This window comes from Dromaius novaehollandiae, chromosome 1, assembly GCF_036370855.1.
Source record: "Dromaius novaehollandiae isolate bDroNov1 chromosome 1, bDroNov1.hap1, whole genome shotgun sequence".
Classification (NCBI taxonomy): domain Eukaryota; kingdom Metazoa; phylum Chordata; class Aves; order Casuariiformes; family Dromaiidae; genus Dromaius; species Dromaius novaehollandiae.
In genome coordinates, this window is record NC_088098.1 from 59095181 (window position 1) to 59121348 (window position 26168).

Genomic DNA, 26168 nt, shown 5'->3' on the forward strand with positions numbered 1-26168 from the left:
GAGGCCATGCAGCTACTGCTAAGAGAACTGAGGCAACAACCGAGCTGAGGGAGAGACCAGAAGTATGGAACAGGAGGCAAAAGGAAGGGAGAGAGTTCCAGGCACTGGGGGTGGCAGAGATACTTTAGCATAATCTTTTGGCCATGTGCGACCCCTTTCATGGTCATGCTTGGCTTACACTTCCATTCCTGAGGACAGCCAGGAAAAACCCATTAATAGCACCGAGTAGTTTCCACCTCCCCAAAGAATGACAGCCCTCTCTGGCTGACCTCTGGAACAGGCCTGTCAGCCAGGAAAGAGCTCCATGCGCTCAACCAGCAGCTTACTGTTGTGTGCCTTCCCCAGGAGGCATGCTTGCTGGAGTCCCCAAATGCCATTCTTGACAGCACCATTGCCTAATAAGGTGCTCTGTCAAGGCATTGTCAGGGGCGCTTGACTGTGGAGAAAGCGTTGCCTCTAGCAGGCGCTCCTCAGCCCCTGAGGAGAAGACATGTTTCTTCACTGGGTTGTAACAAGCCTCTTGAGCCACAAGGCAAAGAGGCTGGTGAAGGTCCAGTGAACCAAGACTTGGAAGACTGATTCCAGATGGTAGAGATGGAAAGGCTTTAGGGGGTGGGGGTGGGGGGGGAACTGTATTTGTTTTGTAACTTCTTAATGCAAATAAGATGCACTGGATTGATACCATAATGTCAACTGGGCCTTCTGCTACTAAGCAACTAACGCTAATTTTTGCCTCATGGTTTCTGGGGAAAAAGCTAATCATCTCTTCTATGCCGCCCTTTATTTAAGAAGCCAAGATTGATGCATTTCATTAGGTTGTGTCATGCTACATGCAAACCTTGGTTTCTTTGTTGGATATGAAACTTGTAAGGCAGCTGGCTGTAAGACTACAGCAAGAAAAAGAATTAACTAAGCATTGCTTTCTACAAGGCTGCTCAGAAAGTATAGTATATCAAGAAGCGTAATTAGCAAATAAAGAGAACGCACAACTGTCACTTAGATAACATCTCCAGAAATGCTTTCATGTCTCAGCCATGTCATGAGATGCATTCAGGATCCAGTTTGACATAGGATATGAGCACTTAGAGCCAAGACATTTTGATTTGTGATTTATAATTATACATGCACACATACACTCTTGAAAACCAGCAGGAGATGCAACTTGACCCATCACCAATAATTTTCCATCACTTAGCACTGTTCCACATTTACCATGTTCAGTTTTTCAGATAAAATGAGACTTAAAATCTCTTGCTATGCATACAGATAACTATGCTTAAATAAGTTCCATGATGTCACCCATGTGCCAAAGTTATGGAAATGTTTAAAAACCATGCTAAATTGGGACTAACATTGTTTAAAAATTCAATTCCATTTTAGGTCTGGCTGCAATGACATCCAACCTGCAATAACCACAAGAAGCTTCAGCAGGGAACTGGCAGGGCGCTTATGTGCAAAGGCCAGTTTTCAAAGGCTCTAAATTCCCACTTCGACTGCCCTCTGTGACAGCAACAAGCATGCAAACACCCTGACATCATTTTCACGTCATTTACTTTTCACATTGCACTGTAAACATAATGAGGCATACTGACTAAAAACAGTCCCTAGGTCCTATTTTACTACTGTGCTGGAACCAAAGTGCCTGAGACTTGCAGCTTAGAACATTTGAGAGCTACAAGTTATCTGGAAGAATACTGGGAGAGAGGACTGGCTGTATAACTCTTCTCATCTTGAGACCCTGTATGCATGAGCAGGTTTCTTTTGGGTAGGCTTATGAAGAACTCCAAATGATATCGGAAAATGAGTAGTGTTGTTTTCCCATAGGTGAAGGAAGTGACCTTGAGCATTAAATCAAGGCTTGCACGAAATCTAAAGATAGCATTTCACCATACCCAGGCTGGAACATTCACAGGAGGGAGGAGGAAAGTCTCTGGTACTTATTTCTCTCTGCAGTTAAATGTAGATTGGTTACTACCCAGCAAAGATTCTGGTCTGAACAGCCAAGGGATTCAGGATCTCACCCGTTCTGACCAGAGGGCTTACTCCCATTTACCTGAAAGGGAAACCAGGACTATAGCTGCATCACCATGGATCCAGGTATGATATCTGTCTGTGTAACAACAGCATATTAAAGCGACTTTCGTATGTCAAAGAGCACAAGGACGGTCACTTTATGCTTTGTGTCACAAAGACCTGCCAATTTATGTCAACTTTAAGTAGATGGATTAAACTTGTGGACATAGCCTCAAGGGATCAGACAAATATAACTATTACGTAGGCATTCCTAAAGTGCTGACTCTGCTAGTCAGACAAAAATAGAAAAAAATACTAGTTTGAGGAGAGAGCACGGCTCCCCCGTGCCCTTCTGCAGTTGCCATGTGTAAGGATTCTCCCATGTGTGCTGCCCCTGTAAGAAACCAGAACTGCAGCTGTGGCACTTTGCTTTCTCTGGGGGCAGAAGATGCTCCATGGAAATAGGTGGGCAGGGAAGGACCAAGAATGTGGAGCAGTTGCTTAAGAAACCTCACCTCCTGTTCAGCAGCAGAGAAAAGTTGTAATGCTACTTTCTTTCACTACTACTTCACTTCCCTGCAAAAAGAGTCCTCTGGAGAACAGAAACCACTCAAAATGATTTGACCATTTTCTCTGGGTCACTTCGCTGAGGCCAGTATAGAGTTACAGTGGCTTCGGTGATGTGATCAAAAGCTATAGCCATCTTTTAGAAGATATGAACTATAACTTGTTCAACAAAACCAGAGAGATTACATGAGGAGCATTTCAAGAGTAAACAATACCAGGTTAGGATGCCACTTAAGCACTTAAATTGAAGTAAATATCTATTCTTATCAATAAAGGATAGAATACTCAGTATTTTGCAAGACTTGAGCACAATCCTACAAACAAGGTCTTCCCTGTGCCTCAGGAATCTGATTTCTCTGCTGAGAAATAATTTTATTTTAAGCATACTTGTGTACAATTTCTGCAGACAGTTCCCAGTCTGAGAGGAAGCAGTAAAATACAATCCCAGCTGAAATCATTACCTTTTTCTTAGAATATTTATAGATGCTTTCTATGTAACTTTTAAAATAAAGCTACAGAAGGTATTCTAAACAAACTTCAGCCCTGGGTCCTGAGAGCAAAAATTCTGTTTTTATATTTTTTTCTAAAGTACTGAGCTGAATAAGCAGAGGGGGTTTGGTGGCTGCCTACTTGACTGTCACTGTGGTCAGCAGTGTGATGAAATCAGAGTGATAAATTTACTAACGTCTTTCTATTTTCTTTTTCCACTTGTAGTGATGATGTAGTGATAAGAGTGCCTGTTCTGGCTCTCTCTGGCTGTTTCTAATTAGACAGGAAAACAGCAGCATTGCATTACATCCTGCCTCTTATTGCAACAAAGTGAACAAATCAGCATGTTCACAGAAACTGAAATTACTTTTGTATTCCAGCTGTTAAAAGCTTCCTAATCCAGTGATGAATCTTCAGCTGGGGGCTGAAGGAGAAATAAACTTTGACTTTGCTTCAATACTTAGTTTTACATATGACTACACTCAAACCATTCCTAATGAATTTCAGCTTGAAGGGGGGAAAAAAAAAAAAAGCAAGTATAATAACTAGTCCCAGAATGTAATCTTACCTACAATAATCCTCTTTCAGGAGTCATCTATATTATTCCAATTAAATAGGACTTTAGGGGCCAGAGGTTCAGATCAAATCATCACATATTGAATGCATAATGTTCCCTGAGGAACAGGGAGGACTGAAGGACTGAAAACTCAGTGAATGCTGCAGTTGGAACAAAAAAGGCCAGGAATAGTGAATTCTGTGGAACAGACAACAAAGAAGCACTCTATAGATCCCCTTGAGGAGCTGCAGTGTAATTGGCCTCTCTAGTATTTGTTTTCATTCCCATTCATGAGTATGGAAATGTATAAGGAACAGAAACGATAATTTGTTTAGTATTTGTTTTCCTTGGTGTTGCCCATTTTCCTGTGACCATGTTAAGTCAAATGTGATCATATGTGAGCTTTCACAACTTTCTCGTTTTTTGTGAGGAATTTGCTTTCATATAGGAGTTAATCACAGAATAGCTAGGGCTGGAACGGACCTCTGGAGATCATCTGGTCCAACCCCCGTGCTCAAGCAGGGTCACTTACAGCAGGTTGCCCAGGGCCATGTCCTGTCAGCTTTTGAATATCTCCAGGGGTCTCCATCCAGACTCCACAGCCTCTCTGGGCAACCTGCTTCAGTGCTCAGTCACTCTCACAGTGAAGAAGCGTTTTTTTTATGTTAGCACAGAATTTCCTCAGCTTCAGTTTGTCCCCATTGTCTCTCATCCTGTCACTGGGCACCACTGAGAAGAATCCCATCAGATATTGGGAAGATCCCTCTGAGACTTCTCTTCTCTAGGCTAAACAGTCCCAGCTCTCTCAGCCTCTCCTCATATGAGAGATGCTCCAGTCCTTTCATCATCTTTGTGGTCCTCTGCTGGACTCACTCCATAAATCAGTCTTTCTTGTACCGAGGAGCCCAGAGTTGGACACAACACTCCAGGTGTGGCCTCACCAGGGCTGAAGAGAGGGGAGGGATTACCTCCCTTGATCTGCTGGCAACACTCTGCCTAATGCAGCCCAGGAGACTGGTGGCCTCCTTTGCCACAGGGGTGCATTCCTGGCTCATGGTCAACTTGTTGTCCAGCAGGACCCTCAGCTCCTTTTCTGCAGAGCTGCTTTCCAGCTGGTTGTCCTCCTGCCTGTACTGGTGTGTGGGGTTATTCCTTCCAAGGTCCAGGGCTTTGCATTTCCCCCTGTTGAACTTCATGCGGTTCCTCCCTGCCCATTTCTCCAATCTGTCAAGGTTCCTCTGAATGGCAGCACAACCATCTGGTGTATCAGCCACTCCCAGTTTTGCATCATCTGCAAACTTGCTGAGGGTGCATTCAGTCCCATCATCGAGGTCATTAACGAAGATGTTAAACAGTATTGGACCAGTATGGAGCCCCTTTGGGACACCACTGGTAACTAACCTCCAGCTGTACTTTGTGCTGATGATCACAGTCACCTGAATCCAGCAGTTCAGCCAGTACCTTGCTGTTCACTTACCTAGACCGTAGTTTAATCACTTAAGAACACTAGCAATGACCTTGAAAATGAGTAATTTCTTTTTGTATATCCATATCCTCTTGAGTTAGTGCAAGTAGACCATCTAGTAAAAGACTACATCTTCCACACATAAAAATAAATTTTATCTCTGTTAGGCAGTCAGCACCCTCATCAGATAGTGCAAGACTGTGGAATCTTGCCTTGGCGGTCTTGAGGTTGCATATGTACTGTAGCTGGGAACTAGAAGGCTGCCAAAGAGTTGACAGTTTTTAAAATAGATAAATAAAGCTAAAGTTGGTGTCTTTAATTTAGTTATCAAGTTCCCATGCATTCTCAAACTCATCTTTAACCCACACAGCCCACAAGGCACCAACATGGATTAATTAAATTCCCTTTTTTGTATCTTTCTTCTCTGTATTAAAGAAATGAAGCCAAAAAAAATTAGCTGCTGAGCACTTGTGCTTATGTTTATGATTGTCGCCAGTCAGAGACTGGCAGCAGACTGCAACTTGAGGGTCATATTTAGCTGAATTTCTTTGACTGAAAATTTCCCACTGAGGTTTTCACATTCACAGTTTCCTCACTTATTCCATCTTTAAAAAAATTTTTTTTTAATTTCAGAACTGATGATGCAATCTATACTGCAAAATCATGTAGGCAAAGCTTTGCTGGTTACTCCATCTATGTGGCAAAAAGATTTTGCTGAAATGTCTTATAGTATTTACCAAAGTGACTTAATTATACTGACGTAGTTCATTTTGCCATCATAACTGTACTTTACTGGGAGGCTTCATCAATACAGTTTTATCTGCAAAGCTGTTGAAAAGTACTCTATGCCTGAGTCTTTCTGTGGCTATATTGATTTTTTATTACATATCTTGCCATGTTAGGTTTTATTTTGAACTATCAGTACAAAACTTATTCTAAAACATGTTGTATGCAACCACAAATGTCACTGAAAAAATTCTGAGTAGGTATTTCCTCCACAATACATTTCATAGTGAAAACTGGAATTTCCACCCAGGGCCAGCGTATGCTTACTCTATTATGACACCCTTTCAATGTACATACCACAATTTAATATAAGTTTAAAATGATTCCCTCCTCCTGAAAATCCTCATCTACCTATTTACAATGAACCAGGGGGTCCTTTCAAGTTGATTTAGCATGGAGTACTACATGGTTCTGGCTCCTGTTAAAGAGTGGAGGCAGAAGACTGGCTGTGTAAATATTGCCAACCAGATGGGTGCTTAAATCTAGAGGATGGAAGTTGTAGCCATGTCCAAACAGATTTCTTATTTTAACTTTGTAAAAACAACAGTCAAAAAGCCCTGAAATATCTGCTATTAATTTCTCTGCCTCATAGACATACTGCTTCATTTTCATACCTGAAAGACCTAGCTCTGTTAATTCTCAACAATTAACACCAATTTTTGTCCTGCATTGTATTAACAAGGGGCTGTAAGCGTGGCGGGAGCTCTACAGAAGCAATCCTGCTGTACTATGGTTCCACTCTGCCTTCTTTTATAAAGTCTGTGTTAAAAAGACGACATAAAGCTCTGTGAATCACCCTATCCTTCTAAACTTTGTGACCTGTATTGTATTTGCTAGTGACCCATAAGTGGCGCTGCTGGATAAAAATGTTGTGTATTCCAGCATTTTCTGCCTGTGTGATTCCAGCCCCAGCTGTGATTATGTTTTGCAGGAAGCAAGGAGAAGTCAGAGTAGGTCTGATTCTTGTCTGCAAGTTAAAACTTAGTGACCTGGATAATTTTCATTCTGACTCTTTCTCATAAAACTTCTCTGACATGACAGCTGGGGGCGATGAAACACTCACACAGGCTTAGAGACGTCCTTCGGAAAAAAAATCAGTGAAATCAGACAGAACTTTGGTGAAGGTCTTTTATAAACACCTTCTCATTAGGTAGAAGTCTGTCTTAACTTGTTTCTTTGGGGAAAAGGACTCATGTCATCCCATTGTTTGTCTGTCTGTCCTCTCCCTAAAAAATACTTAAATTGCTGAGCAATTTAAGCAAACGTCACCACAGCACTGTCAAAGACATGCAGCTCTCCAATTTTTGTGAAAACAAACTGCTAGGTAGAGAACAGTCAGCATCCTCCTGTGAGTTGTTGTTGAAGTGATGGAAGGAAGAAGATATTTGCAGGGAAAAAAAACGCAAATCCATAGATAACGACACTTCTTTACTTCCCCTGTTCAGAAAACAACCTTTTCTGCATAAAAACAAAATGTGCACACACAGCACACATAAGATTAATTTAGGCTCATTTAATATCGCAACACATTTTTTATGTGCTCAGTTGCCTACACAATAATTTGCATCTTCAGTGCACAGGTGCTAATAAGAAATCAAGTTTTCGAAGTTTTTGTCTGTACTTGGTTTCTTCTCAGCTGCTCTACTCTGGGAGGAAAGACGCCAGAATCACTACTGGTGAGGTCCAAGCCCAGCCAAGTGAAATTTTGTTTAAGTAACCCAAATCTAATTCAACTTTGCTACATATTTGTGGAAATCAATGAAGTCACTCAAGGGAGAAGTCTGACCCAGTTTAAAAAAGAATGGCAACAGATAGACCTTGTTCAGTTTCCTATCACTCTTTGCTATAGTTTGCTAATTATTTTTGTCTATAAGTAAATATTTTCATTTCATTCAAGAGATTCCCTGGGGAAGAATGCAAGCAGAAGACACCATGATATGATACCAAATACAGCATTACACTGAGTATTGCTAACTTCCTTTCTGAAAACTGCAAAACACAATAAAGTAGACCAAGTGTTATTGGATTAAAAGCTTCAGAAAATAAAGGACTGCTGCTCAGGAGCTACAGTAAGGTATTTCTCAGATTTAACAATATATTTTCAATGACCATAAGTGCACTTCTAATTATAGCATAAAAGTCATCAATAAAGTTGAATGGCTAGTTGTTTCAAGAAATGAGTATTTAACCAGTGAAGAACTTCCTTTCAGAAAGTCCAGACAAGTTCCACACCAGCTTAGGAACCCTTTTCCTAGTTAAAAATAAAATCATCTTCACCCCTGCTTGACTGAAATCAGCAAAGCTTTGTTTTGCTGAACTATCTTGAAATATTTTATTCTGAATCAAGGAAATGCAGTTTAACCAAAGTACTGTTTCATGGAGGTTGCATTACGGACCCCATGCTCTTCATAAATGGACAGAGTTCCATAAAGGACTATGTCTCCTATTATTCAGAGCACATGTCCCAGGTCAGCCTAGTTAGCGCTGAGAGTCATGTGAGTATATGCACATCAGAGGAGAATCATTCCACTGAGACAGCTCAACTCTTAGGGGAAAATGAGGGTGTCAGCCTACAGCTGTTATGATGTTAATTCATATAAACTAACTTATTTCAACAAATTACAAGGAAATACTTGGGAAGTGCTGATAGGTTTCATTTTAATCAAATTTCAGAATAAAATATATCAATAGTCCAAAAAGAAAACCTGCTGGAATTCCCATTCCACAGTTTTTGAAATGTCAACTTTCTTTCAGTTTCAGGGCAAAAACAAACACATAAATGTTGGGATTTGCCCAGGACTGAATTTCTCAGCTTGTTATCAGCTCTTTTTCAAAGTAATATGAACTACAACTGTGTCTAAATACTGCCATGACTGTGTCCAAATACCAAATAAGAAAAACATTTGCTTCAAGTCTATTTGATAGTGGGTGACAGATAATCTGATACTCTGTGATCTTCTCAAGAAGGAATAGTCTTCTCAGACTTCCTCTAGATAAGAGCTGTCTTCTGTCATCTGCACTCCAGTATTCAGCCTCCAGAGACAAAGTCTGACAGAATGGTATTGTAACAAGGAACCATGGTACAAGGCTGTCAGGTGCACAGGTGATTAAAGATAGTTTGAAACAGCTTCACTAATAATCCATTACTTATTCCTACCTGAAAAATTAAATGCTAATTTTCAGTCATCAGGCTTGGGGGGGGGGGGGGGGGGGAACAAGCACTTTTAAGCATTTCAATTGAGTTTATATAAGTTTATATATTTTCAGTTAAGTTTTTTTCATCTTCTTCAAAGACGAAAAAGAGAGTAGTCGTATCCACTTTCTTAGCTTACTAAGGGTAACTCACAATTATGGGCTATGAAATATAGGGAGTTCTGCTTTTTGTGAGTGCCAGTGTTCCTGTACATGCAAACCAAGAGTGATTTGTAAGTCTGGAGAAGAATTTTTCAAAAAACATTATTAGCCATTGAGGAAAGCTTTGTAACAGAGTTGCAACATTGCTGATACGGAACACTAAAAGAATCAGAAGTCACTTTCAGACTCAGAAATTTGCTTAGTTAAAGGGATTTCTGTGTACTGACTTTGGGGTTTTCCTTTTTTGTATCCACATTTGCATATATGTCATTTTTGTGGCTCAGATGCTTGGAATTCAGCACACAGCAGAAGCTTTATTGAAAAAAACACTGGGACTTCCTCTGTAGATGAAAATTAGGAGATCTAAGGTATTTATGGCACTAGGCAGATGTGGATCATGCAGCAATATTTATGTAACTGAAAGTCACATATGTCCCTTTGAGTTTTATGCATACTGCATTACGTATGTTCTTCTGTGTCAATACAGTTACATTTTCCACCTCTCAATCTCATTCTCCAATAACGAAGATAAAACATTTGATAACTTGAGAATTATAAGCCTTCACTTAGAATATTTAACTTTGCCTTTTGGGATAACATCATACCAGGATATCTGCAGACAAACTGTGAGGGTTTGCATCAGTAAATCAGCAAAGTGATATGTATAAACAAAGGGTCTCACAAAGCTTCACAGCGAAACGCATTTCAGAAGCTATAGTAAATCACAGTCACAGGTAGCTGAATATACTTTCTGTTCAGCTAAAAAAACCTGTTGGATAAGAGAGAAAGCTTCACAGCAAAACACAGAAATGCAAAACAAGGGCAAAGAAGAAGGGGCAGAGGACAGAGGTCAGATTTCCCCTTTAAAAATAGGGCTAAGGAAAGCTTAGATGAAAGATTAGTAAGGCTGGAGGGAATGCCATGGAAAAAATGTCACCAGGCATCTGACCCTCTGTGCCTTCACTGGAGTCTGCATCTGTGGAGGAGTGGCAGTCACAGCCTCCATTGGTATTACAGCTCCTCTTTGGGTCTAAAATAAGGTTTTTGGCATAGATACTATGTTCTTATAAAAACAGAGGATGAGAAGTGTGCTATAGTGTGTGTATGTATATCTGCATCTATGTGAATATCACAGCATGAGACCCTGAAGCTATTAATCGATGAATTATTCCATCTGCATGGTATTTCTTGTGTGACTCTTCCTAGATCTCTCTAGCTACAAACATTCCCCAAATCACTGAGCATAAGTGTTTTCTGCATTTTTTGCTAGAAACAATACTGCTTTAAGTCCTGGAAAATTTGGTAGAGCTTGGAGAAAGAAGAGACAGAAATGCAATGCTGTGCACATTGCAGAGTGCAAATAGTTTGAAATGTTTCATTCCAGGTCAGAAAAGGGTGAAAGGTCCCATCACACTAGCACAAAAAGTTCAGATTTTGAGAATCCCAATGTTATTACAAGGTGGCACAGATAAAATGACGTTTTAGTTCTTTATAGACAGACAGAACTGGTGGTAGGGGCTACAATTTGTGCACTTCTTTTGCACAGAAAAGATCTTGTGGCAGAAAGTAATGAAAATGAACACAAAAGTGTCCAAAGGATGGAATTCAACAACTGTCCAAAAACTATGTGTTACTGTTCTCTCTAGTCTGACTAGCACACCAGAGTAGTCGAGGGGTGAGGGTTAAGAAGTAAGACCTATTGCACCCGCTGAACCAGTAAGTCTTTCACTTGGAGTCTCTTTCAGGTTTAGCTGCAACTGTGTTCAGTTTAATTTCATCAACACTTCGGGGCAGTGGTTGAGATACAACTCTCGATTTGAGAAAGGACAAAATTTGAAATAAGCTTTCAGACTGGGCTTGCATTCTGCCTGAACAAAGATTTCAGAACAACAGCTTGGGCATGACTCCAGCTCAAGAAAAAGGTATGAGTCAGAGCTGGCTTGCGATTTGCCTTTGCTTTGCTCCCAACACATTCCATCCAGTAGGTTCAATAAGAAGTGGAACAAATTTTTATGCAATTTATGTCTATGCACATTGAGCTAAGATTTACAAATATAAATCTATACAAGAAGGGAATCTTTCTTCCTCTGTGTCTGTGCATGACTGCAACCTACTCCTGGCATTTACGACCAAAATTAGGATGGTATTCTCTGCCTATAAAGTCCTGATGAGTGTGTATTTTAATACAGATCCCTTGCAGGAAGCATCATGGTGCTATCAAACAACGGATTCAGACACTTACTAAAACCACTATTTGATCTGCCAGAGAACTAAATTAGGACACAGCTTTTTGTAATAATCACCTGATCAAAATAACTTGCTGTAGCCATTACTTATAAGGGCAACTGACTAAGTAGTAGATCACATGCTATTTACTGTTAGACATAGGGACAAAGGAAAGCAAATTATGTTAAGTAACACGTCCTGGTCTCCAGAGAAGGGAGAGTAATGGCTCTCTTGAACATGCTCCATTGCTGCAAGACACAGCAGGATTCCCTTTGTGCTGCAGGAACTGTGTACTTTTGGCATCATGGAGATGGGACATAGGAGGCCTCTAAACTGTCGAAATGACAGTCACCTAGCTGTGGTCCCATGTCCTGACATTGTAACTCTCTGCACTACATGTAAGTCACATGCACTACACTGCTTGCAAGTTATTTTGCTCCTGGGGGTCTCTCCTAGAATGAATAAAGAAAGACTTTCCTCCAAGACAAAGCCTGTGGGAGACTTTCAAGGTGGTTTACCACTTTGATGTTGTCCATAGGCAGTATGGCTGAGACTGTGCCAAGTTTGACTCTTTCTGCCCTAACAGTCCCTCAACACTCTTCCAGGAGGTCTAACATCCTAAGTTACCCCCTATCTAGCAGTACCACACATCAGGGCATGCAACATCTCAGTATCATGGTATCTAACACCACCATAGCTGACTGCAACAAAGGTCACACATTATTTTGGCACTCTGAACTGAAAATACACACAAAAACACTGGGCCATTCAGTAATGTGTTGCAAATATGATTAGCCTTCTCCAGAAAAGGTTCGTCTAAGCAGTGTGGATATGAGCCACCTTGTACCACTTAGCCTAGGTCCCACTGATCACCTTGTGAAGATGTCATTAGAAATATAGACATAAATAATGGGGGAGAGAAGCCAGAAAGAAACTACTCTGTGAAAGCTTCATTTCTCAGGTTCTGGGAGGTCTCTGAGAGGAAATCCATCTTCATACTTCTTGAATCCATGGTAACTCTCTATTGCTACAACATCTTGGCAAGGTGCGAAGATTCACTGAAAGGGTTACTGTGGCTTGCTTGCTAGAAAGGCTTCCTACACATTAACTAACCATGTTAGACACAGAACTGAGTTTTGGCTCTAATATGCTGTCCTCTGCAAGCCTCTTCATCTTTGCAAGACTCTGGACATTCTGGTTGGCACTGAACCATCTGCTAGTTCTGTGAGATTAAGGAGCCAAAATGATACCTGATGAACTAGAGAGAGGAAAATACCAGAAAAAGAAATTCCTGGAGGTTCCTGAAGCTACAAATGTTCTGTTGAACAAATTGTAGAGTACTAAAAAGTGCCTTATTACTTAACATAAAAAGTGTTTGTACTTCGTAGTAGAAAATCTCCTTGATGTAACTAGTCATTTGTCTAACAGCTTAAAGCTTTGGAGGAAGTGGGAGTAAGTTATGGGAGAAAGGAAGAAGAGGAACTCATATTGATTTGAGCAGGAATGCAACTTTCTATTTTTTCTCATTGACATAAAAAAGACATTTCATTTGTTGTTGATTTAAAAGTTCAGTGTAGCCGTGAAACAAAATGTATTGACCCCCTCTTATCAAAAATAAAGCAAGTAAAAACAGCTGGATCTCATAAGTGACAAAAAAACCAAACCAAACAAAAAAACCCTTAGCCTGCTGATCACTGCACCCAGCAGATTACAGAAGGCTGCACCCTCCTCTGCTCAAAGGAATCTGGGCCCAAATAGTCACCCGCAGGAAGAGCATTCTAGTTCTCACATGCAAAGGTTTCGGGAGTGGCACGCTCTCCTCTTCATCTTATAAAACTACCCATTACAGAAAATCTTTAAACATTAATTGAGCAAATTATAAAGAATTACTCTGCAGCCTTATGCTTAAGGTACTCATCAAAAAGGCAGACACATGAATGTGTCTACAGTGAGCTAGGTGTTCAAGTTCCCACTATAATTAATGGAATCAGGTTTTTATTTACCCTAAAGTAGCTGCTCAGGGCTCAGTTCATTTTTTTAAACATAGGTGTGTTAAATGCCTTTCAGACGCCCTAGCATAAGCTCCTGGTCTCTAGCTGCTACTTCAGAGTGTTACAGGTTTCCCATAGGTCCTGAGTCATATCTGCCAGCCCAAAATGGTTATTTCAGGTATTCTAGAGCATCTCAAATGGCAGTAGGCACCTATGTTTAGGCAACAGCTTACTGATCAGCTGAACAGCAGTCTGGGCTCCACAGACTGCAATGACCTGCTCTCTATGACTCGAATGGGAGCTGGAACACCTAGTTCACATGCACACCTCCATTTCAGCATATGGTTCCTATCGCCACATCTAAAGCTGCAGAGTAAATGTTATTAGGATCTTTCTATGGTTGCAAACTTATCAAAATTTTCAGTGAACTAACATGAATGTTCATGTCAAATCAGTCCTCTCTTCACTAACTTTTAAAACACCAATAACTCTTCAAAGCAAAAGAATAAAATCATCAGATGATCATAAAGTGCAACAAACTCCTCTGGTGAATAATGGAAGAACTACTTCTGATATTTGGTCCTATCCTGAGGGAAATTTCCCCAGATGATTTCTGTTCAAACTTCTGCTCCTTCAGTTCAAGCTATCCTTTGGATGCTCCTTCCTGCAACAGATTCTTTGATGTTGTGCTACCTACTTTTTCCATGGACCGTTTAAGTATGTGGAGGTTACTAATGTTTTGATAACCAAAGTCTCACCAAATTTCTCTGCTATTTTTTTGTATGTGACCGCAGACCCTCCTGTCTTGTTTGGTAGATCCCTGAAACTAAAACGAAGAAACTCCTCCCATTTTTCATGGAACAGAAGGGTGTTGTAGCGTGTTTTTTTTTTTACTAAGCTCTCCTTAAGTGATATATTTAGGAGGTATGAGGGGAAAGAACTGGGCAGTCCTTTATTTATCTTCCCAACAGGTGCAGCACAGGGAGGCACAAAGGCAGCATTTGCTCATTTCAGTTCTGCCAAGTACAAAGCACCCTCTGGCCTACTGAAGAGCCAGTTCTCTTCTTTCCTCTTGAACTCAATCAGTTTTTGATTTTAGTGTGACCATATTAAATCGTTTTCCTGTGCCTAGCCGCACTGCTTTCTGCACAGAGTGGGTTAGCTTTTCAACTGAAGTAAGAATAGCAGCAAGCCAAACCAGTCTTGCCTTATCCACCTATGATTATATTAAAATAAAATCAATGCATTGCATAAGGGGGGGGGGAGGAATGCATTTCCTCCAATTTACACTATAACGAAACAAAAAAAAAAGCCCAAACCAATTCAAATTTTGGGATTTTTCTTTGCCAATGTAGGTTGTTTTTCAATCAGGTTAATGTGACTGGAAAAGGAGTCTTAAACTTCAGAGAGGAGGAGGTGGAAGGTCAAAGAACGAATCGGAGACAGACTGATATCTCCGAAGGAAGTGTGGGAGCACCACTTGGAAATCAGTTGGGGGAGGACAAAGATAGTCTAAGAACAACCCAGCTCCCAATGTGCAACAAGATCTATGCAGGAGAGCACCACTTTATAGAGCTCAGCATGGCAGCGGGGCCCACCCCTGCAGATCTAATTACAACAGTTAGGCGTAAGTTTGCTTTCTATTTGTAAGGGCTTTAAATTTATTAGCAAGAGGTGATGAAGAGAAACTTTCTAAAGAATTGATAGGGAAAATAAGATAAGGGGTTAGGGATTCCTTCTTCACTCTTCCACCTCCAACATGTGAAGAACAGGAAACTGAAGAGAGCTGCCAAAGCTAGTATCACTGCAGATCTGACACCAGAACTTATCACTTTAATGCAGTATCTGTAAATGACATGTATGGGCCTGGCTTTCTGTGTGAGTGGGGTCCAAGACTGAAGCTAGTTAGAATAATGAGAATGCATTTTACAGTCAGTCCTGCAGAGGGAAAGGGATGATGGCAGAAGATGAATTTCTATATGCTTTCCTTGTGCCTTACCGAAGCATGTGTCTATGCAGCAAGGACAGCAGCAGCTGCACTACCCATTTTGGTGCCATAATAAAATGAGTGTACAGGTCTAGTTTTCTGGGTGAAAAGCACTAAGCAAGGTTTTCTGATGTTCACATGCTGGGTTCTTGAATTTTCAGGAAAACTTTCTATCAACAAGGTTAATTTTGACCAAAGCCAAATCCATATAGTTAAGCAGAATTTCAATTTAACTTTTTTCAGCTCTGAAAAATTACCTAACTTTGAAAATATGATATTAAAAAAATTTTTACTTTAATGATCTTTCATCCATTCCTGATACTGATTGATTTCCCATTGAAATGCTGCTCTATACATTTGCTTATATGACAAAATCTAACTTTGATGAAACTTGTTTGACTACCTATTATCTTGATACAACTAATTAAATGATTTAAACATTGTAAGTGTAATGCAAATATAATTATACGAGAATAAGGCAATGAAGCAAAATCCATCACAGTTAAAAGCCAATAGAAAAAAGGCTGTTTGGCTGGGCTTTTTAAGAGGGAACAGTATCCTCATATGTCTAAAGCAGCCTCTACTGCAATGCCTGTTTACCTCCATTCACAAATTGCTTTGTGTTTTAGAGATCTTCCTTCTAGCAGATGTTTTCTTTAGAACTTTTAAATTTATGCTGTTTACAGATCTAACATAGCTTTACTAAAACAGTGGGTAAAGTAGAAACACTGCTTTCTTATTTAATTCCTTGCCAATATGTGATGCTCTAGGCAGTATTCAAGCAGACCTTGCAAATCTTTAGGAAATGAGGCTGGCAGACAGTTGATAAATGCTTTGGCTTAAAATTTGGAATGGTCACTTAACTCATGGCCATGAATTATTTCCTAGACTGGGGAGAATAAATACGGCAAATTTACAGAGCTGCCCACTGGGGACCGACTTGCACCTGTGCCTGTGGGATGATGCCCACAAATAGTTTGAAACTGTTGCTCTTGATAGACTTGTCACTTTTACAAGAGCATGGCCAAATGTCATGGTCTATGACAGCTTAAGAGGGCAGCTAATTAATGGGCAGCCTTTATTATGAATATTAGTAAAAGGAAAGTGGGGAGATAGGAGGATTGGCTGAACGATTATAATAAATTACAGGAAGTAATTATATGAGGGAGGGTTATTTTGCTAGCCACCAGGAAAACTAAAGGCTATTAAAGTTAACTGTACTGGAAAAGGTCTTTAGCCTCATGATCCTAGTCATCCACTCGGATCAGGTATTGGGATACCCACTGATGTGGTCTTCACCTTGTGTGTGGGAAATGCTAAACAGGCCAAGACAAAACTATCTTACAACAACATAAGCATATACTCCAAGGAAGCCACAGCTGATAAAATAAATAGGACTTTGATCTTTTAGGAGTATGAGGCCCTAAATCATTCATCAAGGAAGCCTGTCTCTACAGTGACAAATTCCATTAGGCCGAAGTGCTCCAACAACCTTCTCTCAGTTGAGTGTGTGTTTAGGTTGGTGATTCTATTTGTGTAAATGTGCACTGTGGGGCTACCCTCTCACCAAATCAGGAAATTTCCCACTTTGGTAATCTAGTAATCTTAAAATAGCTCAGCGAGCATTTGGTCTGAAAAAAGCCTGGGAGTTTGCAACACTACTGTCTCTGCAAAATCTAGCCATTTATTCCAGTGACATAAAATGCAATGGTGAGATTTTCTTAATATTGAAGTGTTAGCCAGTTTCTGATTTCAGAGCTGCTTGCTCTTCTTAACTCTGATGAAAGGACCTATGAGAGTAAGGAGTATGGGATCACTCATGTAGCTTGCTTCTTTTGGAAATGGCAGAAGAAACCTACTGCTAAGGTGCTTCTGTGATGAAGGTGCCTTAAGCCTCTTTCTCTCCTTTCTATTGTAGTCAGTCCACTAGTTCCCCAAAGGTTTCTCAGTGAGTCCTTCCAGTGGTGCCTGCCAGAACATAGTCAATCTAGCCAGTCCAAGGTTAATCTTCACTAATTAATTTCATTCAATCCTTCACATATTGGACACTGCTTTGAGAACAGGCATTTGACGGACACATGAGGGTCTGAGTTACTGGTAGAGCTACTCCCAGCACTAGCAATGGTACTCTACTGTTAACAGTACATTACTACAAATACTCCTGCCACTACTGTAGTACCACAATCACTCCTACCTGCTCAGGTGAGTTCCTGATCTACCAGAGGACTTTAGGAACCACCCAATCTCTTAAGTATAGTAAGATAAATATGTTATCACCCTGATACTGGCTGCAGTTGAGCTGAGTGCAATAAGGAGGAACTCCTCTACAACCTGTATGTGTCAGTTTTCCAGAGTTCATCAGGACCTAAGGCTTTAATATTGTTTTCTTATGTCACTGAATATTGACTCACCCCAAAACACGTCTATGTTCCACTATCAATGTATTTTTGTTCAAAGTTACTAAACTAATTTTGTAACACAACCATGGAACTGCATTTAGATCACTGTATTGTAAGAACATCTTTGAAACAGTCTATTCTTAAACAGAAAAATACCCTTAAAAACCATGAGCCTCCAAACAAATTTTCTCCAAAGTATATTTCTCTTAAAAACGCAGAAATGTTTCAGTGTTTTTAATATGTAGTCACAGAATGCATTCTGATTAAACTGTGTAATATCCAGTCAAATAAGATCAAATAAAAAGGACACCTAATACATGTGTAAATCATTTGCATTACAAATAAGACACTTTAGAAGGGGCTTGGCTCTAGGTTTGATATAGAGGATTAGGCTCTCATATTAATACATGCACTTGGTGTAGCTATTTTCAGAGAGAGACTTCATCCATCATTGTCCTCGAGCACTAAGGAGAGCCAGTAAGTAAAATGATCACATTGATCTGTCAACACTACTTGGTTAAGGCTCAGTCCTGCAAAAAACTAAGTTTTCACATGTCCAAACCCCAACAAGGTGCTGAAACTGTATAATGCTCCTGAAACTTGCTCTGCTCTTGCCTTTCACAAAAGTAGAAAATATTACAAAAATAAAGCAAATTCTATTTGTGGATCAATGTTAAATCAAATGTAATTATTCATTCTACAAACATGGACCTATCAGACATTTCAGAATTGTTGAGAAATAAATGCTATTTAATGACTCCTTTCCAAAAAATTACCTTTAAGATTAAACTCAGTTTTGCATTTGGGGATGCGTTAGGGAACCTGTCTATATGCCACTTGTTTGACAGCACTTCCAAAGTATACAGTCTGTGCATTTATGACTTAATAAAGGCTGTGTGTATTGTCAGTGCTAAACAATAATTATCAGAATTTCTCAAAGTGGCTAAGCATGAAAAAAAAAAAGGCTACAGAAGTAATGTAACTGTAAGAGGTTTACTTAGCTTAAATTTCCAAAATAGTAAAAAATAAAGGCCAGTTTTTAAAAACTCATGAATTAATAGTCCCTAAACATTTCCATCTATTTGGACTGCCTCCGATGGGTAACTTGTATCTTGCTAACAGACTACACAATTGGCTTCATTGCTGTGAACTTTACTGTGGAAGAGAATACAATAAATTGGCCAGTATTGCTGTTGTTAACTATGCTCCTGAAAGCTATGACAATAATTTTTCTAGTGTGGCAAAATATATCACTGCAGTTTGACTTGTATAGAAAAAATTACTTACTACTTTCTTCACTTACGCATGATGCATATAGATTATATTTTATCAAAAACTTAAAACTAAAAATAGAAAATCCTTTCTATTTAATAATATAAACAACCTTATTTTCTAGAGACTAATGAAAAACATAGGTACATGCTGAGTTTTTAAAACATAACAACGGTTTATACCCTGTTTTCCAGAGTCTGGATATCTTAGCTGTAGAGAGACCACTAATTGCACTACAAAAATTCTGCAGTCTTTAAAAAGTGATTGTGATATTTGCCCAATCAAGTAGTTTCTTGTTATCTCTGCTAAACCATTGTTTATTGTCTAAAATAGTTGAAGGTCAGGCTTTTCTGTGCTATATACCTACCTGAAAGTCATTTCTCAGCTTAAAAGGAGCAATAATCTGTGACAGTATAATGATGTTATAAGGTTATCACTCTTAGATATCTCTTGTTATTTAAACCATGCAAAATGGTATACAGGGTATTTTGGTGTGTACTTATAAGTCATGTAATTAAGAAATGCTCGGGTTATATTTGTTATACTTACCAGCTTTCTTGGTGGGTTCCGGCATTGTTACACGAAATCTTTATTCCCAATGAGTTTCAGTCTTTCAGATACAGTAAGTAGTAGCCCCAAGTCCAGTTGAGAGAGTATGCAGATCAGTATGACAAGCAGAGGGGGAGAAGAATTCCTCTGCTTTATATACTGCAACTGAAATATCAATCAAAATAGCACCTCCTCTCTTTTCAGTGCAAACACTCTGAAAATTGACAGTTATGGGAACCCCTCTTACATCTGTTGTCTGCAGCTTCTGCTCTCTTGGCTTTTGGAAGGAATCTCTGCTGCATTGCATGGGGCTGATGAGAACATCTATAACTTTCTAAATTCAGCAGCACCGTGCTCTGTCTCTGTAAGACACAGACACGCACACACGCAGACAGAGGTACTAAAGGCGGCTGCCAAGCTATTAAAGAGTCTCTCCAACCCACAGAGCTTATAGGAACTGCCTGTATACATTTACCCTTTTTCCTCAACACAAAAGGAACAAATAAATATGAAAAGTATGCCTGCAGTTAAACTTAACGTCATTTTCTTCTTTTGAGAGAAAGTGATATTCAAAGATGAAGGAGTGAGAAGCACTTTGTGATATTAAGGAAGAAAAAAAGATTCCTGTGTTCCATGTCTCCTTCTGTTTACATTCTCTACACTTTCTTGGGTACTCTCCCTGTTGCCATCCTCACTTTGGCTTCGATAGAGACTACAGAGTCCCTTTCAGCACTGCTACCTCATTAACTGGAGAGGTCAGTGCTTACTGAGAGATGAGATACTCTCCTTTCCACTCATCCAGGAGATGCAAAATGCCTTGTCTTGTCAAGCCGGGAAACAAGACAGAAGGAATGGAAATACAATCTGTAGCACACGCTCTGAGCCACTAAACTAAGCCACTGGGCTGCCCTCCTCTTAAACTCCTACTTAAACTATGAATATGTAGGCAATAGAAATGCAGGTCTGGTTAATCAGGGGTACTCGGATTTATTTTCTCATTCCCTTTGGGGATTTTGAGACACAACTGTAGTAATTAATGGAACAGATAAAGAGATTGTCAAAGGTTTTACGCTATTAAAACATAGGAAGATCTTCCTACACATCAATAAGAACTAAATGCTACTAGACAGCCTGCATACTGACTAAATACACTCAAGTGTTAAGGAAATCAGACTTTACATCCTTACATAGGAGTTAGAGATGGAAGAGGCCTATCAGGTCATCTCGCTTGTTTTATCCTCCTGCCCATGCATAATTTTTTCCCTACAATGTTTTCTGGCTTTTTATCCACTTTATATTTATAACTTATAAGGGATAGAAATTTCATTCCTCTCTTTATGAAACCACTATTACCTACTATTTCTCAGCATCGGGTTTATGCTCTACTCATTGTGATGTTTTATTATTTGACTGATCCATGTGCCCACAAAATACAGAGAAAGGCAAGACCTCTGCCTACAGGAACCTAACCCCTCTTTGTTTCATATCACTATCTAGGTAAACCTCCTTATATCACTGAAATAATTCCTGTCTTTGGAAAGCAAACAGAAAGCTGCCTTAAGTATGTAACCAGGGATTTTGTGCCTCCGTGTCTGATTGTGGTGGCACTGGAGAATCCCTTCATGCACAGACCTAAAAACACTGCAGAGACCACTTTTTCTTGTTCCTCTGTCTGCTACCCCCATCCAGGCAATAAACACTGTGATGACTGGAACGAGAGGGGGGATGAAGCACAACATGCCTTGGCTGATTCTCCCCAGCACAGTTTTTCCTGAATGGACTCTTGTAAGATGTAAAGACAATTCACTTTGCATTTCACCCACCATGTGCTAAAAGGTGCTGAGAACTACATGCTTGCACACAGTTGAACTGCTGTTAGTACAAACAATAAACACAGTCACAGACTAGCACCAGATGGGTTAGAGAGGACCTCCGTAGCAACCTCTTGCTGAGAAAGGGTAGCAGTGACCAGTGCATAACCTCATGTCTTCACAGGACTTCCTTTGCAGGAGACACAGAGGAGGAAGGAAATTGAGGAAGAGAGACTAACTCACAGACCACCTTTATGCTACTGAATAAATCAGTGCTGAGACCATTCACTGGCCCTGAGACCAAATAGAAGGGCATAGTTCATATCCACACAGCTACACTCCCCTTCTACCCCAAAACAGGCAGACTGGAGCCAAAATATCCACAGGGAATGGTTGCTGGCGTGTGCCTGAGCTACGCTGAAGCATCCAGAGACACAGTATTAGTTGGCATGAGCCAAAACAGTACCAGAGAGCATGCTAACAGTTACCCAGTGTGGATAATCATAGGACAAACCTGAACCCATGCCCTAGTCCTGTTGATTTACTAGTATAGTAAATAAAGCCAGAAGGACTAAACTGGCTCTATAACCTCTACTAGGCAGCAAAAGAAAAAGATAGGTTATGTGTACAAAAAAGTAATGAGATGCTATAGTGGTCTTTGTGGCATATGGAGAGACGGGTGCTTGCTGAGGTCTCTGTTTTGTAAAGGCCAGCTGAGAGTGCAAGCAAAAGGCCCTTCAGCTATATGAAATGAAACAAAATTGAGGAAGAGCAACCATGTTGAAATTTGCTCACATTTTCACTCTTTTCTTTTTTAAACCTGCCCTTTCATTATGCTTGTATAATTCATTTCATTTGACATTATATTCTCTTTTACTCTGATCAAAAATTTTAATGTTGCAGCTTTTTTTTTAAAATGTAATTTGTGACTGCGTTGTAAAAGGTGCCACTGGAGTAGATGTAGGCTTTCATGTCTGAATGTATCTTGGCATTAGTGCTGAGAAGGGAAACAGTTTGTTTCCCAGGAAAAGTAAAACATATTTTATTTGTTTCAATCCAATCCCCAGCTGAATCCCTGCCTCAAGTACCTACAGATGTAATATACAGGAAAAATAAAGTTGATTGATACACACTTTCCTCTAATCAGGAGACATCCCCAATTCTTTCTGAACCATTGTTTAGGCTACTGGCAGAGGTGACAGATGTCATTCATTTAGATACTTTTGATCTACTTTTGAAGTTTCTTTTGGGAGCCACTGTACAAGGGATTTATTTTTGTGAGAAAGGTATCTTCAGCTGTGGGGAACAATTTGTGATTTCTTTTAATTGAGAAGTTGCAGTTGTATAATAAATCAGACTCCAGCCTAACAATACCTAGGCAATTTAGTTTATTCTTCTTCCTGCACAAATGTTGTCACAATATTGATCCCATCTTGCTTATGCTGTAGTAGCTATTAGTATTTTGGTGCTACTGGATAGGGGTCCTTCAGAGCTTGTCACAAGTATACTTCTTTTCCACATTTGTACAGTGGATGGTAGTCACCAAACTATTACTGTGGACATGAGAGATGTAAATTTTGGCAAAAAATGTCCAAACTGCTCTAAGACTGGTCAAAAAAAGAAGGAAAAACATGACATTTTTCTAGGGTTTGCTAGACCTATTCATTTTTGTTCCATTTTGCCCACGTCTAATCTTAGACTTTTTGGACCACAACCTAACCAGTACACTTTCTGTTAATAATGGCATTCATTTATTCATTCTATGAAGTTCTGATTTTGTCATTATTTCCTTCAGTTCTCCTCTGTGTATGCCAATCACCCACCTGATTAGACTCGTCTTGTGAATCAGCTGAGCTAGAATAGGAAGATTCTAGCTCTGCTTCTGTGCTGAACATACAACTCTAGGGCAAGTGAATCACTCATGGTTATTTTGCAACCCCAGTGCCAGCCTACCTGCCAAATAACTGAGCCACACCTTCCAGAGCAGTTCTGCAGTGGAGAGAACTGAGCTCCACCTTGTTTCCAGCCCACCTTCTGTACCCCAGTGGATAGAATTAGAGACTGTGGTTTTCCCAGCCACCATTTTATTGACTTAACCTATTGCTAAAAGCACTCACTATTTTGTACGGACTGCCTCATTTCTCTGGATGAAAAAGGGCCTTCTCACAACTTGTTAGTCTCCTTCTCTATTTTAGCTTGTGAGCTTGTATTTTACCTTTCTGTAAAGTGAATGTGTTCTGACCAAAATTCATCCTCATCACCCTTTGGCTTTTGTATATCACCATAAGGTCTCTTATCTGCCACATCAGGGAAAAAATGCACTAAGCTCTCTGAGTCTTTCCCATCCACTCCTGCCCCAGTTAATCTCATTGTCCTTCTCTGGTCTCTTTCCAAAATACGAGTATCCTATTTTAACTCTGTACACCTCCTTCAGTAGTTTCCGAACAGCAACTAATGAAGGCGTCAAATAATTAAATCATCCTCTCTTGTCTGTTTTTAATAAATTCCCTTGGTCATACATCCAAAGCACTTATTTGCTCTTGCAGCTGCTAGATCTGCATCCATAATTTCATATTTACTGCTATTCCTAGGACTGAACTCTCTCACTTACTTCAGTCTCTATTCTGGTAAGTCAATGTCTATTTGTTACCAGAGAAAAATCTTTGTCTTGTCACCCAGCCAAAGGATCAGGGCTGATCCCCACAAGACTTGAGACACAACTCTTCAACAGAACTATTTAAAAATTTTTGACTGAAATGTTTCATTGTTCTCGAGAAAAGCTGATTCATTGAAACAAGAATGCTGGGCAGAAATCATCAGTTTAGAGGAAAATGGGAAAAGATTCCCAGTCCACCTCAGGCAAAACCTTGACAAAAATAAAAAAAAAAGGATGATAAACAACTGAAAATAACAAGCAATCCATAGTCAGGGCATTAAAATAGAGTATGAGAAACGTACAGCCCAGTCTCTGCTTTGACAGGTTCAAATCAAAGTCTTGAATATGTCTCTCTCATCTCACATGGTAATGTCTTTATCACCAGACTATACTAGGATTATTTTTGTTTCAGTCTCGTATTTGGAACTGTGTAGATTACTGAAATGGCTAAAAATCAATTGAAGCTGGATTGCAAAGCATTCTTTCTCCCATCCCATGTGGGTGGGTGGGTGGCTGGACTGATTGGTATCCTTGTCTATCTATCTATCCTTGTCTATTTATTTTCACTAAAAAAGTATCTAATTTTTAATATGAATAAAGAATACAAAGTTTTGATATCTTACATAAAGGAAGACCATTTTTCACTAGATCTGATATCTGGAGCTTCAGAGCCTCCAGGAAAGTTGTTTTTGGAGTCTAAGGACAATGGATATTAAGCAGCAGCAGACAGAGCCCTCCCTCCCATCAGGAGGAACTAATAAACATGCTTCCTCAGAAATCAGGTTTGATAGTGCCCAAGACCCACTCAGGTCTCACTTGCCCTCCCTCCTGCACAAGGCCTGAAAATCCTATTCTCCATGTCTGCAGCAGAATCATATCATCATGCATCACCTTGTGTTTGGATTCTGCCTTTGCCATATAAGCTATTTACAATAGGACATTCTAGATTTTGGTGGATGTATTTCTTTTTGACATCACAGCTAATCCACAGAGCATCCTTTCCTTTCTACCAGCAAAAATAACAAATCAGTGATGTCAATTTCTACCATACTAGCAAGTGATAGACTAAAATTGTAAGACTAGAAAACATACACCTTCTCCTTTTGCAAAAGAGAGAGAGAGAGAGAGAGAGACCTCAGCATGGAAGAATCACAGAATCATAGAATGGTTGAGGTTGGAAGGGACCTCTGGAGATCATCTAGTCCAACCTCCCTGCTCAAGCAGGGTCACCTAGAGCACGTTGCCCAGGATTGTGTCCAGATGGCTTTTGAATATCTCCAAGGAAGGAGACTCCACAACCTCTTTAGGCATCCTGTTCCAGTGCTCAGTCACCCTCACAGTAAAAAAGCTTTTCCTCATGTTCAGATGAAACTTCCTGTGCTCCAGTTTGTGCCCGTTGCCTCTCGTCCTATCGCTGGGCACCACTGAAAAGAGTCTGGCCCCATCCTCTCTACACCTTCTCTTCAGATACTTATACACATTGATAAAATTCCCCCCTCAGTCTTCTCCAGGCTGAAGAGTCCCAGCTCTCTCAGCCTTTCCTCATATGAGAGATGCTCCAGCCCCTTAATCATCTTGGTAGACCTTTTCTGGACTCACTGTAGTAACTCCATGCCTGTCCTGTATTGGGGAGCCCAGAACTGAACACAGTACCCCAGATGCGGCCTCACCAGGGCTGAGTAGAGGGGGAGGATCACCTCCCTCGACCTGCTGGCAATGCTCTTCCTGATGCAACCCAGGATACCATTGGCCTTCTTGGCCACAAGGGCACAGTGCTGGCTCATGGTCAACTTCTTGTAGACCAAGCCACCAGGTCCTTTTCTGCAGAGCTGCTTTCCAGCAGGTCAGCCCCTGGCCTGTACTAGTGCATGGGGTTATTCCTCTCTAGGTGAAGGACTTTGCAGTTCCCTTTGTTGAACTTCATGAGGTTCCTCTCTGCCCACTTCTCCAGCCTGTCGAGGTCCCTCTGAATGGCAGCACAGCCCTCTGGTGTATCAGCCACTCCTCCCAGTTTTGTATCATCAGCAAACTTGCTGAGGGTGCACTC

At 40.2% G+C, this 26168-nt stretch overlaps 1 protein-coding gene across 1 annotated transcript in view; it reads right to left on the minus strand.

Annotated features, from left to right (window-relative positions):
• MYBPC1 (myosin binding protein C1) overlaps positions 1-19757 on the minus strand; it is an 83569-nt gene extending 63812 nt beyond the window's left edge. The window contains 1 exon segment of the mRNA XM_064513889.1: positions 19655-19757. Coding sequence (XP_064369959.1) covers positions 19655-19679 — 25 coding nt within the window. The 5' untranslated portion in view covers positions 19680-19757.
• Between the last annotated feature and the right edge of the window lie 6411 nt (positions 19758-26168).